Source organism: Ranitomeya variabilis, chromosome 1, assembly GCF_051348905.1.
Source record: "Ranitomeya variabilis isolate aRanVar5 chromosome 1, aRanVar5.hap1, whole genome shotgun sequence".
Classification (NCBI taxonomy): Eukaryota; Metazoa; Chordata; class Amphibia; order Anura; family Dendrobatidae; genus Ranitomeya; species Ranitomeya variabilis.
This window is the reverse complement of record NC_135232.1, coordinates 451741307-451756989: the sequence shown is the minus strand read 5'-3', so window position 1 is coordinate 451756989 and position 15683 is coordinate 451741307. Positions and strand designations below refer to the sequence as shown.

Sequence of the window (15683 nt, the reverse complement as noted above, 5' to 3'; positions counted from 1 at the left end):
ATGGGGAGTTGGAGTATGTGGTTGAGAAGATTTTGGATTCTCGTTTTTTGAGGCGGAAGCTTCAGTATCTTGTCAAATGGAAGGGTTATGGCCAGGAGGATAATTCTTGGGTTGTTGCCTCCGATGTTCATGCTGATGATTTGGTTCGTGCCTTTCATTTGGCTCGTCCGGATCGGCCTGGGGGCTCTGGTGAGGGTTCGGTGACCCCTCCTCAAGGGGGGGTACTGTTGTGAATTCTGCTCTTGGGCTCCCTCCAGTGGTTGTAAGTGGTAGCGCTGCTGTCTCTGAATCGCAGCATTTATCAGGTGTGTTCACTTTTTGCAATTTTGACTCGGCTATTTAGTCTTGCTTCACCCTTTAGTCAGTGCAAGTTGTCCATTGTTCCTGGAGGATTCACATCCCTGCCTGGTCTCTTCTGCTTTGCAGTTCATTTCAACAAAGATAAGTTCTGGCCTTGATTTTTGCTGTCCACATGCTGTGGCCTTTTTTGTCTTGTCCAGCTTGGTCTGTATAAGGATTTGTTTAGCCAAGCTGGTATCTCTGGAGATGCAGATATACCCTCCATATCTTTAGTTAGCTGTGGAGATTTTGTATTTTCTGTGGTGGATATTTTCTAGTGTTTTAATACTGACCGCATAGTACTCTGTCCTATCCTTTCTATTTAGCTAGAAGTGGCCTCCTTTGCTAAATTCTCATTTCAGTCTGTGTATGTTTTTTCCCTCTCCTCTCACAGTCAATATTTGTGGGGGGCTGTCTGTCCTTTGGGGATTTTCTCTGAGGCAAGATAGTTTTCCCTTTTCTATCTCTAGGGGTAATTAGTCCTCCGGCTGTGTCGAGATGTCTAGGGAGCGCTAGGTACATTCCATGGCTACTTCTAGTTGCGGTGTTAAGTTCAGGGTCTGCGGTCAATACAGGTACCACCTTCTCCAGAGTACGTCTCATGCTGCTCTAAGGCCACCAGATCATAACAGTCACGGTCACGTGACCGCGACATCATTGCAGGTCCATCACACAAAGCATCCATGGGAACGGAAGCAGCCGCGTGCCCTCCTGAGAGGTGGGAAGAGTCCAGGGGCCATCAGAAGGTGAGTAGATCACTATTTTTTATTTTAATTCTTTTTTTTACCCATTATATGGTGCCCAGTCCATGGAGGAAAGTCTCCTCTCCTCCACCCTGGGTACCAACCGCACATGATCCGCGCAAGCGGATCAATGCATTCCTAGGTGTGCAGAATCCCCGTGATTCTGCAAATTAATGAACATGCTGCATTTTTTTCTGGAATGTGTTTCCGCTCAGGAGAACAACACAGCATGTGCACAAAAAATGCGGATCGCATTCTATTAAATAGGATGCTTAATGTGAGCGCAAATGCGACGTGCGCACACAGCCTAATAGTGTTTTTTCACGTACAGGTTCCCTTTAAGTTCTAACAAATTAAAATATTTTTATAACTCTAGGCAAATTCAATAACTAGTAGCATAACTAAGTTTTCGCCATTTGCACAATCATGATATGTTTCTACTCTACATGGCCAAATATCTTGCTGGAATTGAAAAAATGATCTTTTTGTATTTGCCACTTTGCTCTTTTATTATTAAAACATGTTTGCATCGAACAGTAAAAATCTTGTAAATCGAAAATGTTCATTATTTCTTGAAACAGTGGCGTTCCCCTGTTTTGTAGATAAAAGGCAGTACAAGAGAATTTCAGCATGGACACACATACAAACTGAGTAAGAAGAGTACACTTTACTTAATCCGGTTGCAATTTAACAAACACATACAGTATACATGAACGGTATAAAAACTAAGCTGAATACTATTCAGTTTAACCGAGAGTAGTACTTAAAACTCAGTGACATTTCCCAAAAAAATGGTCATCAAAAATTCCTCAGCTTTTCTCAGTAAACATTAGTGTTGGACAAATGTAAATTTAAATAAAAAAAAAGTCTTTTACTGTTTACACAAGTATTTTCAGTCTTTTAATCACTTTTAGACCCAGGAAGAATCATAACCGGTCATTCCTTTTCGGCCAATTTCTCCAACAGTTCTTGAAAAAGAAAATTTTCAGCAATCAATGTCATTGTAAATACTGTCTGCTAGAAATGTGTATGTTTGTAATCCATAAAGAGTGTCATGTACAATAAGACAACAAAAAAGAACGCATAGAATAAATTCCTTTGGCAAACATGAGACATTTGTTGCAAATATAAGAAAGGCGAGGATAATCATAAATAGCTGATGCTGTAACTTAAACATATGATATTCAGAGCCTTGGAATTCTACATATAAGAACGTACATTGATGCATCTCGGAGTTCATATGGTTGACAGAGGTATTAATTGGAAAACAGAAACAGAGGCTTTAATGCAGATAGAAATCTACAATTTTGGCAGAACGCTGAAGACAGGTAAATATACTTCTTGTAGAAGAGTTTGCAGCAATGTAATGGTGCACTTGCTTGGGCATCATGCGTAAACACCGGAAACACATCAAAGTTTCAAGAAAAAAGTGCTCTGCGCTTTTTTTTTTTCATTTTAAATTACTTTCTACATTTTTTTCTCGTCTGCAGAAATCCCCTAAGAAAACAAGGAACAATATCTCTCTTTTTATTGTTTCTTTTTTTTCATAGAAACATGTTCCATTTGAGGTCAAGCATGTGATTCTCAGTTTTACATTGTAAGTGCTTCAACTTTTGACCCAATGAGAGGAACCTGTGATAATTGTAGAGTCACAAGGCCTTTGTGACCACCCAAATGCTAAGAGAAGTGATTGTTGGTTTCCAACCTATATATCTTCATTCCCATGACAAAGCCAAAAAGCGCAAAAAACACTAATACTCATGCCTGGTTCTGGAGAAATAAATATCAAGGGATTGACTTTGGCTGAATCTTATATCAGGAGGGGTTAGGGGAATCATCTGGAACTATTTATTACATACAGGTCCAGCCTTGTAAAATTGGGATGCCTTATTAAAATCTTTTACTGGAAGATGACTTGCGACATAAGAATTGCCTCCAGGGGATGAACATCTTGCATTTGGAAAACTATTTCTTAGGGAAACGTTTCAATTACAAAAAGATTATTTTACTGTGATCAGTGAGCACATTCGTTTATAGAGTTTTTGCTAAGGTAAATTAACACTGAAATATCAATATTAGCAAAGCCAAGATAAAAACTTTTTAGGGGATAATCTGATATTTTAATTTGATTCTCAAGGCTACCAGGATCAAGTTCTAAAGGTCAACTATACCTCCAATATATGTAGCTTGACGACAACTGTTTCTCCTGGATACCTACTTTCACCCCTCCCCACAAATAAAAATGCATGCTCAGTTTTTCATGAGCGTTCATGAGTATTTAATGGTAAGAGGGTGAGTAAGCTACAGCCTTGACATTTCTGGTGGCAGCTATTATTTCCTGAGAAAAAAAGGTTCAGGTTTAAAATTAAGGATATGTGCACACAAAATCTTTTACATTTGGGCAAGCAGAGGACACGTCAGGAAAAAGATGCTTCAGGAAGTTAATCAATGGCTTTTTTGCCGTCTCTTCCACCTTTCTTTGCGACAGGTATTTTTTTTTTACCTGTATGCAAAAAATAATGAATGACTTTCAACCACTTTGAAGCTTTGGAAATCTGGAGGAGTTAAAGGGAATCTCTCATCAAGTTTTTGCTATGTAATCTGAGGACAGCATGAGGTAGGCGTTAAATCATAGATGTCAACGATGTATAACTTATCAGTCTGTGTGTTGTGGCATACTTAGAATGAAGGCTTTATCACCTGGTGATTATCATTGTTAGGACTACATGAGATGAGCTTTCTATTCTGACTCCTCCCCCTCCTGTGATAAGCAGCTCACTGTCGATAGACCATGTACATACAGAGCTTGGTGTGGGGCAGGATTAGATTCCTCAGCCCTGCTGCATTCTACATCTAGGAACTCTGATTCACAACTGCTGAACCCAATTAACTAAGGGATATATCGTTGGATTCAGCTTCTCTTTTCCTATATTATGCTGCTCTCAGATGAGGTAGCAAACACTTGTTGACAGATTACCTTTAAGAGAAGCTCAAAAAGGCTGACCATATGCAGAGTAAATAATTTTTACAGTGCAGTATATATGTTCAATAGTTTTAGCATCTCTTTAGTGCTTTTCATACGGGCTACATATTGTACTCGCCTGTAATAGACGTTGCGTGCATATACCCTAATATGCGTCCCATCATTCTTAAGCCTTTTTTTCTGTAGAAAATTTTGCAATTCCCTGAAATATTGTCACTTGTTTATATCAAAATTAAAATATTCATTTGGGTGGAAACAAGCAAACACAGTTTAAAAAAGCTACATATCTACTACTGCAGAAGATATAGAAAATTAATGGTATATTATCCTATAATTTGACTCATATTCTGGCCCCTTTGTGTAATAAGTATGTAGATGAACTTTGCATGTCCTGGAAAAAATATTGATTGTTCTATGAGATTATACTATGCAGACAAGCAAAATTATACTGCTACGTATGATCTCAATCTTAGGGAAAGGAAGGGGCAAGGACTGGAGTGCCAAAGTACTTATGCCCTTACTATCATAATGTAACTTCTCTGTAATATTATAACTTTTTTTTCAAGAGCTCCATTTTCTATGGCTTACATTTTAGTAGAATTTTACGCAGTTTGGTCATATGTGCAAAATCGGCAGTTGTAACATTTTGCAAAACTCTATTAATACTTTTTTTTCTGTTTGGCAACCATGCCATTTAACTGACTAGCCCTATAAGGTCATCCCAAGATAATGAAGTTATTTTACTCACTTCAGCACAAGAGGTGGTAGAGTTTTGCCAAGGTCATACTTCTCTTAGCACTGAAGAGTTAAAATAAAAATATCATTATACACCAATGTAGTGTTTGGGTGGGGAAAGTGCATGACTGCTTTTATACATATAGTACAAAAGACAAAAAGGAAAAAAAGAACAATGTATAGTGCTTTAAGCATGCAACTCGAGGATGATACTACATGTAGCAGGTAGTCCTAAAATTATCATGTTACGATGTCTGTGTTGCAAATTTGTGCATTAAAGCAAAAAGAAAGAACAAAAAAGAGCTTGTTATCCTGTATACAGCTTGCTGGGACTTCAACAGAATACCAGGAGTACACAACCATCAATACAATACTGTCCAACTAATGGGACTCCATATTTACAGGTTTTTCTGCCATGTGTAGTCTCCTCCAAAAAATATCTCAGCAACGGCGTGATTTGCAAATTGAAATGAAAGAAATACTAATTATTTTTCTTTGCAAGCAATAGTCACTGGTATATTAAGACACTACCTTTGGAGTTAACCAAGTACTTCATTCCATAAACCAAAATTAAGAAAAAAAAAAAAGGAAAGGGATAAGTGACTGCGTGTTTTTCGTTTTGTCAGTTCGGAAGTCCTTTTCAGGGCCATTTCACCAATTAGTGAAAATAAAAAAGCACCTAGTGTTTTTTAGTTTTCTTTTTCTCTGTTCGATAAAAAAGAATATATATCTAGATTTTTTTTATATATATATTTATATATATAGATATATAACATACATATACCATTTAATATATGTACGTATATATATAAATATGGAACAGTTCATTCTGTGAAATCTGAAGTTTTTTAGTCCATTTGGAAGCTATTCCACAGCAGAAAAAGGAATGTTTTTATGGAGATTAGGGTTTTGACTGTGCCGATTTCGGCTGCGTACAGAGGAGAACATCATGTTACACCCAAAAACTTTGCATTTATGCATTTCCCGCAAATGCACTGTCTTGTAATGAACCCGCAAGGTTCCTTTGTTACTGTACATTTTGTGGCAAATGTTGCACATTATTCCACCGTTGCTCATGGCGAAGTTGTTGTATAAGGAAGATTCGATCACATCATTGCCTGGTCCCATGAGCGGCGCAGAGGCATTAGCCTTCAGAGAAGACTCCTCACTGTCACTGGCACCATCAATGTCGTCGAGGAGGATACCCTCATCACTGCCTACATCAGACTCTCGAGAAGATTGGATGCTGCTGCTAGACTGGACGCTGGAAGTTGTACTCAAGTCTAAGACCATGTAGTCATCTGCCAGGCACCGCCCATATCCATTGATGTGGGAATCTTCTGTACCAACTGGCGAGGTGGTATCCTCTCTAACATCCAGGCCCATGGAATGTTGACTGCCATAGAGTTTTGCCAAGAACTCATCTCGGAGGTTAGGCTGAGAGGAGTCCAGCCCCATCTCATCCAGTTCTTTGGTCAACAGTTTGCGGTGAAGATTTATATTGGCACTGTGTCTGAAATAAAAAAATATACATAACATTATAAAACTCAGAAAAACACCAATTAGATTCTCATTGAAACCATTAAAACATGTCATATACTGCCAATAAGGGTATTCTAAAAGATTATTTTTTAATTCTTTAATTATAGCTTATTTGGCAAGATTGTTGAATAAAACAGACACATGCAACAGTGCACATGCACATAAAACATGCCATGAACAAAGCAGCCTTGTGATTTATCAACTCATGAATGTAGATATAATACAAATACATATGCGTATACTATGCATAAGCCGAATACTAGTAATAAGGGGTCATTTGTTCAATTGATTCAAAAATGGATGATTTTTGTGATATTTGGCTAACATATTTTCTGATCTATATTGCAATTAATTATTAAAATAAGGGCTCGTGTATGTGGCCATATTATCGGTCCAAGTGTGATCCGACAAAACATTGGATCATACCCAGACAAATGTTAGTTTATGGGGCTATACAAATGATCTGGTATTTGAATAGAACTTGGTCATGCAAGTCAATGAGTTCATGGAAACCATAGGATTGCACTCGGAAGAAATGTGAGTGAAGTCCGATTTCCATGGACTGACAGAATGGAAAAGATAGAGAATTTTTTTCCCATCTTCACCTAATCCGAAAAAAATGGATCACACTGATTACACTCTGATGTGATTTTCCTAATTGACCCGATTCTCTCGGATGAGAGAATATATACGCTCTTGTGACCCTAGTATAACAAGCAGTAATTGGAGTCATAGGCTAAAAGATGGATAAAATGCAATCAGGTGTAAAGGTTTTAAAATGTTTTATATAATCTACAGGATGCTGAATTCAAAGATTTTGAGAGACAACAGAAGCACTTTATTAAAGGTGTTGACGAGAGAGTAAAAAAAGGTTATTTGGTTGTTGATTGACTCCAGACCCAATCTCCCTGTCCTCTTACATTCATTTTTAGATCTTTTTCGAAATAGTAAAAAGCTTTACTGCTATTCTATGCCAATTGTATGCATAAAGAGCTGGCTATTTTGCATAATTTATTAGCTAAGCCAGCACCTTTCTCCACCTCTGTTGATTCACCAAAAAAACAGTTGGTGTAGCTACTGGAATGAGACAGTCAGTCAAACCCGTATTACACACTGTTGACTCAAAGAAGAGAAGATCCAGCAGTAGGACTTGAGCCTTTTTAAAGCACATCTAATTTATTGTAGATCAGTAATAGAACTCGGAATAAATCGCAGAAGAGTTAAAAGTTACAAACGCGTTTCAGAGCTGTTTCATTAATCAGTGTCAAACACTGACAAGTTGTTTTGGCTTTAGGCGATGATTAAGGAAGCAGTTCTAAAATGCGTTTGCGACTTTTAACTCTTGAATGATTTATTCTGAGTTATTTTATTGATCTACCATAAAAAATTGCATTTTAACAAGGCTTGAGTCCTACTGCTACACCTTATCTCTTCCTACATTCATCTTGCTGTGTTTCAAATGTTCTGTATAGGACGCGTCTGACCTGCGTGACTTAGGGTACTGTCACACAGTGCAATTTTGATCGCTACGACGGCACGATCCGTGATGTCGCAGCGTCGTATGATTATCGCTCCAGCGTCGTAGACTGCGGTCACACGTTGCAATCACGGCGCTGGAGCGATGACGAAGTCCCCGGGTAACCAGGGTAAACATCGGGTTACTAAGCGCAGGGCCGCGCTTAGTAACCCGATGTTTACCCTGGTTACCAGCGTAAACGTAAAAAAAACAAACAGTACATACTCACATTCCGGTGTCTGTCCCCCGGCGTTCTGCTTCTCTCCACTGTGTAAGCGCCATAGCCGGAAAGCAGAGCGGTGACGTGCTCGCTTTCCGGCCGGCAGGTGCTCACAGTGCAGAGAAGCTGAGACGCCGGAGGACAGACACCGGAATGTGAGTATGTACTGTTTGTTTTTTTTACGTTTACGCTGGTAACCAGGGTAAACATCGGGTTACTAAGCGCGGCCCTGCGCTTAGTTACCCGATGTTTACCCTGGTTACAAGCGAACACATCGCTGGATCGGTGTCACACACAACGATCCAGCGATGTCAGCGTGTGATCAAGCGACGAAAGAAAGTTCCAAACGATCTGCTACGACGTACGATTCTCAGCAGGGTCCCTGATCGCTGCTGCGTGTCAGACACTGCGATATCGTAACGATATCGCTAGAACGTCACGAATCGTACCGTCGTAGCGATCACAATTGCACTGTGTGACAGTACCCTTAGAAATATAGGTGAGCTGACATTGTTTTCAAATTTACAATTAACACAGAGAGGGAGCATGCTTTTAGCTTTGGGGCTGCCAGAACTGTGACATGAGGATCATTGAGGCCGTTTTAAGCATAAAAGTACAGGTAAGGTATAAGTTCATTTTTAACTTTTAGCTCCTGTATACTCCCGTTATATAGATTATCACATCAGCATTAGAAACCTTACTGCAAATTGCTCAACCTAGAAATTCTGAAGTAGTAGATGCCCACTATTAAGAACCCTAATATATTAACCAGAACTTAAAAAAGAGTATCTCTTGCACCTAGAGACCGGGGACATCCATGCAGTCCATGGGAAGTCCATTAATGGATTATCAAACATTGATGTGGCTCAAAAAATGCCTTTATTTTCACAAGAAATATAAAAAAAAAATATCTATTGTGCATTTACTCTGCAATCAAACTTAAAGGGGTTTTCCAACACTTTAGAAAAATTAGGGAAGGTAACAGTAAATTAAAAAAGAAATAACCATTGTTTAGCCATTGCGTTCTCTGTTGCTTCCATAGTCACTGGTAGTTCTGCAGCAAACAAGCTTCAAACATCATTCATGCAAATACTAGTCTCAGCAGTAAAATATATGTGATGGTCATCACTGCAGGACTAGCCTGGACCACTGAAGCAATACCAATGGAACAGCGGGAGTGAAGGAAGTAGTTAATGGTCACTATTTTTTTGTTTTATAGCATTCCATTTTCGGTCAAGTTTTGTAAAATCCCCAAACTCTATAAACTATTTTATTTGCATGCAATGTCATTTGATTTCATCAGAGCTGATGAATCTATAATTTTTTACAAAATACGGCTGAAAAAATACACATGTCAACAAAGGAATAAAAGAGGATAAAGGGAAGGTATATAGATAAAACCATAATGTATATGCTCTAGAAGAGTTAAAAATTGTAAAGAATAATATAAAAATAAACTGTATCTGAATATATTAATTACTATTTTTACTATTATTTAATTCTCTGTAAATTTAAAAAAGGAGCTTACAAAAAATTAGGTTTTAGAAGAGTACAATAAAATAACACTGGAAAAAAAATAATGCAATTCCTCAGATGGGTTTAGTCTTTTTTCAAAAGATGATTTATGAAAAATCACAGTCTGTTATTGCTGCATTGCGAAAGGGGTATCTTCTTTTTTCTGTTTGCTTGCAGTGAGGTAAAATTAAAAAACTATACCAGTCTAATTAGAATGTGTAGACATCTTAATTTTCGGTCAGGCCAAACTGAATACACAAGTGAGCGGAGGTGTAGGGCTGTGTCCCTCTCCCTCTGTCAGCACTAACAACCAGTCTGTTAATATAATTACATTGACTTTTATTGAATTAAGTGCCATCTCTTGCTTAAAGGGAAGGAGAATAAGAAAAAAAGACGACTGTCAATTGATTCAGGTGTAACACAATAATAAAGATGAACTCATGACAGTGCATTAGCTCTGCACCTCATAACTTTGTAACAAGAGTTCATTCATAGACGTCGATTTCCATTATGCCACCTCAGTTGAAAAAGAATTGATTCCTGCAGTTCTTGTCACTCTATTCTATCGCACTTTTGTTTAATAGCACTGTATGTGTAAAAAAAATGACCCGTGAAGCTTCCAACAAACCAACTTGGCTCTCATTGTCTATATATACAAGCCGTTTCCTCAAAAATTGGATCACCTTCTGGTCACCTGTTTGTATGCTAAAATTCACTTAACGGAGAAAAATTATTTGATGCCATGGCCTAAAGCTTTAATGCATTTTAGAAGAATTTTAGAAGCATAGTTCACTGTTATGTGCATAGTGAGGAGATAAGTGGTCATTTGTCCACTTCCTAAAAGACTGGTTTAGCCATTTATCTGCCCTGTGCACTGTGACAAACAATAGTTCAAGAAAAAACTACTCTATTTCTAGCAGCTATGTAGGAAAAAAGGTTGCAAAAGCAGATTTCAGATCCAAGGTTGAAAGATAAAGTGGAAGACTATGCCTAAGGGTACTGTCACACAGTACCATTTTGATCGCTACGACGGTACGATTCGTGACGTTCTAGCGATATCGTTACGATATCGCAGTGTCTGACACGCAGCAGCGATCAGGGATCCTGCTGAGAATCGTACGTCGTAGCAGATCGTATGGAACTTTCTTTCGTCGCTTGATCACCCGCTGACATCGCTGGATCGTTGTGTGTGACAGCGATCCAGCGATGTGTTCGCTTGTAACCAGGGTAAACATCGGGTAACTAAGCGCAGGGCCACGCTTAGTAACCCGATGTTTACCGTGGTTACCAGCGTAAACGTAAAAAAAACAAACAGTACATACTTACATTCCGGTGTCTGTCCTCCGGCGTCTCAGCTTCTCTGCAGTGTGAGCGCCGGCCAGCCAAAAAGCGAGCACAGCGGTGACGTCTGACATCACCGCTGTGCTTTCCGCCCGCTGTGCTTACACAGTGGAGAGAAGCAGAACGCCGGGGACAGACACCGGAATGTAAGTATGTACTGTTTGTTTTTTTTACGTTTACGCTGGTAACCACAGTAAACATCGGGTTACTAAGCGCGGCCCTGCGCTTAGTTACCCGATGTTTACCCTGGTTACCCGGGGACTTCGGCATCGCTCCAGCGCCGTGATTGCAACGTGTGACCGCAGTCTACGACGCTGGAGCGATAATCATACGATCGCTGCGACGTCACGGATTGTGCCGTCATAGCGATTAAAATGGTACTGTGTGACGGTACCCTAAGTCTGCGATAAGATGGCTTTACATTCTCTCATCCATGAGAATCAGGTCAATTATGCTAATGACACTGTGATCAAATTCTGATCAGAGTTTGATCTGGGTGTGAGTGTTGTATGATCCAATTGTCTCAGATGAGAGACTCGGAGCACATGGTGATGGAGAACAAAATTTCTCCATCTTCTCCATTGTGTGTGTGAGGTCATGGAAGTCATCCGAGTGCAGTCTGATGTGTTACTCTCACCCATAGACTTGATTGTGTGAGTCACATCAGATTTCAAAGTGAAATCACAGCATTCTGCAATTTTTTTCACTAACAAATTCTGTCAGTAAAAAAAAATTGTGCATCAGCACTGCCTCATTGAGCAACAGTGATCGGATAGCACTCGTTCGATGTATATGCTGGTGTAAGCGAGCCCTATGGCCAATTTCTATACTCATATAACGGCCAATTATTCTATCCCTAAGAGCATCGCACAGCCTTATTATACTGATAGTTTGGTTGATTGGACCCATAATCATGTAGAAATGTGTAATAAACACCTATCCAAAGTTGACCCAATTGAATAGTCACATATTGGTTTGGGCCAAAATTTTATAGGACTCCTATAGGCAAAAAAGGAAGTTTATTTTTCAGTTAGTCCAGACAGTAGCAACAACACGGCCAAGAACGTGCTTCTAGTTAATGGTTATATTTTGCAAGGAAACGGTTATTTCACCTGCGAAACCGTATGACCGATTGTAATGGCTGCACTTATAAAGTCAGCATATAAACTCCAAATGGCTCCAAGTGAGTCAAAAGGCAAGCTAATCTCTGCTGCATCCTACAGAATGACTAGCAGTGTCCTGTTATGTACATGAAAGCATGTGACAAATAACCGCCACTCATGCTGTAATCACTTAGATCTACTGCCATGCTGAAATTAGCAGCACATTTAATTGGTGCTCTCTGAGGGTTTTGGTGGCTCCTTGAAGCTTGATCTATTAGCACTTTATTTATCACCTGTGTGAAGAGCAGCAACTGTTTTGAAAGTTATCAGCGCAGTAAGCCATTCTCTAATGCATAGCAACCTCTCGTCCCTACAGTGGTGACAGTGCCGTAATGAGGCAATTTATACTCCGTGAATTCCTAAACCACACAATACTAGACCTGCTGCTCTTAACACAAAGAAAAACACAGCAGATCAGCTGTAATGCAAACCAAGAGAGAAGCCCATTAAAAATCATTCTATCACTGCCAAAGTATTTATCCCTACACATTTGATTATGAATTGCCGGTAGGGAAGACAAATATATCTGCATCAATTTTATAAATCAATGCTAATGAGAAAATTGATATAAAGCTCTATCATTAAAGCCACTTTCACAAATATACACTAAAGAAATGTTTAGATATAATTCTTGTTCATTAATGAAAGCTAGGGCAGGAGTGGAGTGAGAGTGATCTGGGCACCCAAGCTAGAAATGTTATGATCTTCCTACCTCCCAACCACTATATGCAGTCATTATTAAAGATGAGGAATTTGATTTGATGCAAATCAAATTTATGTCAAATTTTATAAAAGTTGCAGGTCCCAAACAATTGTGAACAATTTACAATTTGATTAAAGTAAAAATCCTGCAACTTTTTTACAAATTTCAAAAGATTGCATCAGCCCTAGAAGGATAACGTGACCTCTAACATGACCATGTAGACTTTCCCACAATAACTTGTGTCTATCACATCACATGGTATAGCAGCCAATCAGAAGGGACTATCAGTGTATAAAAAAGTGATGGAAGGGATTGCAGCAGCCATTTTAAGGTGATTTAGCATAGTGAGAGGATGTCAAAACTCGCAGCCCAACTATAGAGATAGGAAGACAAAGTCCTAAAAGACTGAACAAATACTCCAGATAGTAATATGCTTTACAACTGCAGCATTGACAAAGCTGTCTTTTGTAATAATGCAATTGAATTACAATTACACATTTTGTTTTTCATTCTTAATGCACTATAAGGAAGGGAAAAAACAGTACAATATTTATAGGGCTTGTCCACTATTTGGAAAACCCCTTCTTATTCCAAATGGTTTGCCCCGTTAGAATAAAAACACCTATACTCAGCCCTGGCATCACTATCCCTGCTTTCAGACAAATCGAACATCAAAAGGAAGTCAAGGCTGTGGCTGCGTTCTGTCTTCCTCTTAATGTTTAATTTGTCTGAAGCGGGGACACTGATGCTGGGGATAATTTGGAGCTTCTGTGGCACAACAACCTCACATGATCCTCGGAAATGCAAGTGCCAACACTGCTGGAATGGTGTCGGCACCAAAGGTGAGTTTAGGTGTTTGTATTTTAATGGGGCCAAACATGATGTAAGAGAAGGGGTTGTCCAAGTAGTGGACAACCCCTTTAATACATTTAAAAAAAATCTGAAATCAGTGTCAGTCAAAGACAGTGTGCTTGCTCAGTTTCTGCATTTCTTGTGCAATCCTTTTTGTGAAGGGAATTTTTTTTTAACTACAGAACAAGAATACACAAAATCCAGACAATTAACTGCAACTTTTATGTAATGATTTAACAGTTTTTTTAGTTGTTTTGATGAAATGAAAAAAAAAAACCACACAATGTCACTAACAGTACCACTACCACTACTGCTGGCACCAGCTGTCTGGGCAGTAGTACTACCAAATTAAAGGGAACCTGTCACCCCCCCAGGGCCTATTAAGGTAAAAGACCCACCTTCTGCAGCACTAAGGCTGCATTCTGGGAAGGCGGCTCTTATGTTTTTGATCCCTAATAACTTTGAAATATTGACTTTTATAAATTGCGCGCCATACCTGTATTGAGACCGGGGGGTACATTTTCTCCCCTTGACTCTGCTGCCTCGCAGCCGTCCATCACTGGGCACCACCTCCACTGTGTTTCCTCACATCACCGGCGCCTGCGCTGTGCTATCATTTTTTGGGCATGCGCCATGCGCGCTTTCCTGGAACTCACATCAGCTGATGTACTGATATTACGCCTGCGTGTAGCGGAGGCCCAAGATTCCACCCCACAGTGTGTTATTATTTATTCACACTGTGGGGCTGGGAATCTGGTGCTGTGTGCAGGCCTGATCTACTTACATCACTTGATGTAAGTTCCAGGGCAGCGAGCATGGTGTATGCCCAAGAAATAATTACAGAGTGCAGGTGCTGGTGACGGCACAAGACAAAGAAGAGGCAGCGCCCAGTGGGATGATGGACGGCTGCGAGGCGGCTGAGTCAGGGGGAGAAAACCTACCTCCCGAACTCAATACAGGTATGGTGTGCAATTTATAAACGTGAATATTTCAGCATTATTAGGGATCAAAAACGTAAGAGCCACCTTCACAGAATGCAGCCTTAGGGCTGCAGAAGGTGGCTCTTTCACCTTAGTAGACCCTGGGGGGGTGAAAGGTTCCCTTTAAGACCACAATTAGCCTTCTTTTGCCTTCAGCAGGTTTTATTTTGGTGAGAAAGTGGAGGGCGTTGTTAAATACATGCCGCATCGACATAAAATCTACAATGCAGGTCAATTCCACTGTGGATGACGTTTTGGTAAAATCTCATCCACTACTGTGGTGTGTTGCAAATTAGAACATGTACCAACTAGAGATGCAAGACCCTGAACTTAAGAGATTGGCGTTTGCTATGGAAAGTTAATGTTCGGTGCTAAATGCCGAACACGAACTTTCCCCATAAGTCTGTTGCAGTGTTTGGAGTTTCGGAGGAAGTCTATTGCAGAGAGAGAGAGGACAGAGAGGTGAGAGGAGAGAGATTTTTTTCCAGATCCAAAGTTCTGGTCTCCAATGTTTTCAATGGCGTTCAGGTTCTGGTTCAATTTTGGGTACCGAATAGTGATTTCCCGAGCACGCTCGGGTGTCCTCCGAGTATTTTTTAGTGCTCGGAGTTTTAGTTTTTCTTGCCGCAGCTGAATGATTTATATCTGTTAGCCAGCATAAGTACATGTGGGGATTCCCTAGCAACCAGGCAACCCCCACATGTACTTATGCTGGCTAACAGATGTAAATTATTCAGCTGTTGCGCTAAAAACTAAAACTTTGAGCACTAAAAAATACTTGGAGGACCCCCAAGCATGCTCGGGAAATCTCGAGTAATGAGTATATTCGCTCATCACTAGTACCGAACCGAACTTTGGTCGAGAACCAGAAACCAAACTTCCACGGGTCTGCTCATCCCTAGTTCTGACAAATCCACATGGAAAATCTGCACCATATCTGCTACTTGTGACCAAGCCCCTACTCTGATCTGCTGCAATAACAATATTTTCATTACTAGATGCAAAATACCATAAATGTTGTTAAACTAATATAAGGAAAGAGATGCAATGT

The 15683-nt window shown here is 39.7% G+C and overlaps 1 protein-coding gene across 3 annotated transcripts in view; it reads right to left on the bottom strand.

Annotated features, from left to right (window-relative positions):
• Positions 1–1560: 1560 nt before the first annotated feature.
• The window catches only part of BNC2 (basonuclin zinc finger protein 2), an 880369-nt gene continuing 866246 nt past the window's right edge, over positions 1561–15683 (bottom strand). For 2 of the 3 annotated variants that reach the window (XM_077249974.1, XM_077249983.1), the window contains exon 5: positions 1562–6313. In XM_077249974.1, the coding sequence (XP_077106089.1) occupies positions 5665–6313 (649 nt within the window). In that variant the 3' untranslated portion in view covers positions 1562–5664. Of the gene's footprint in view, positions 6314–15683 lie in introns of all 3 variants that reach the window. The other variant, XM_077249966.1, reaches the window with a different exon arrangement.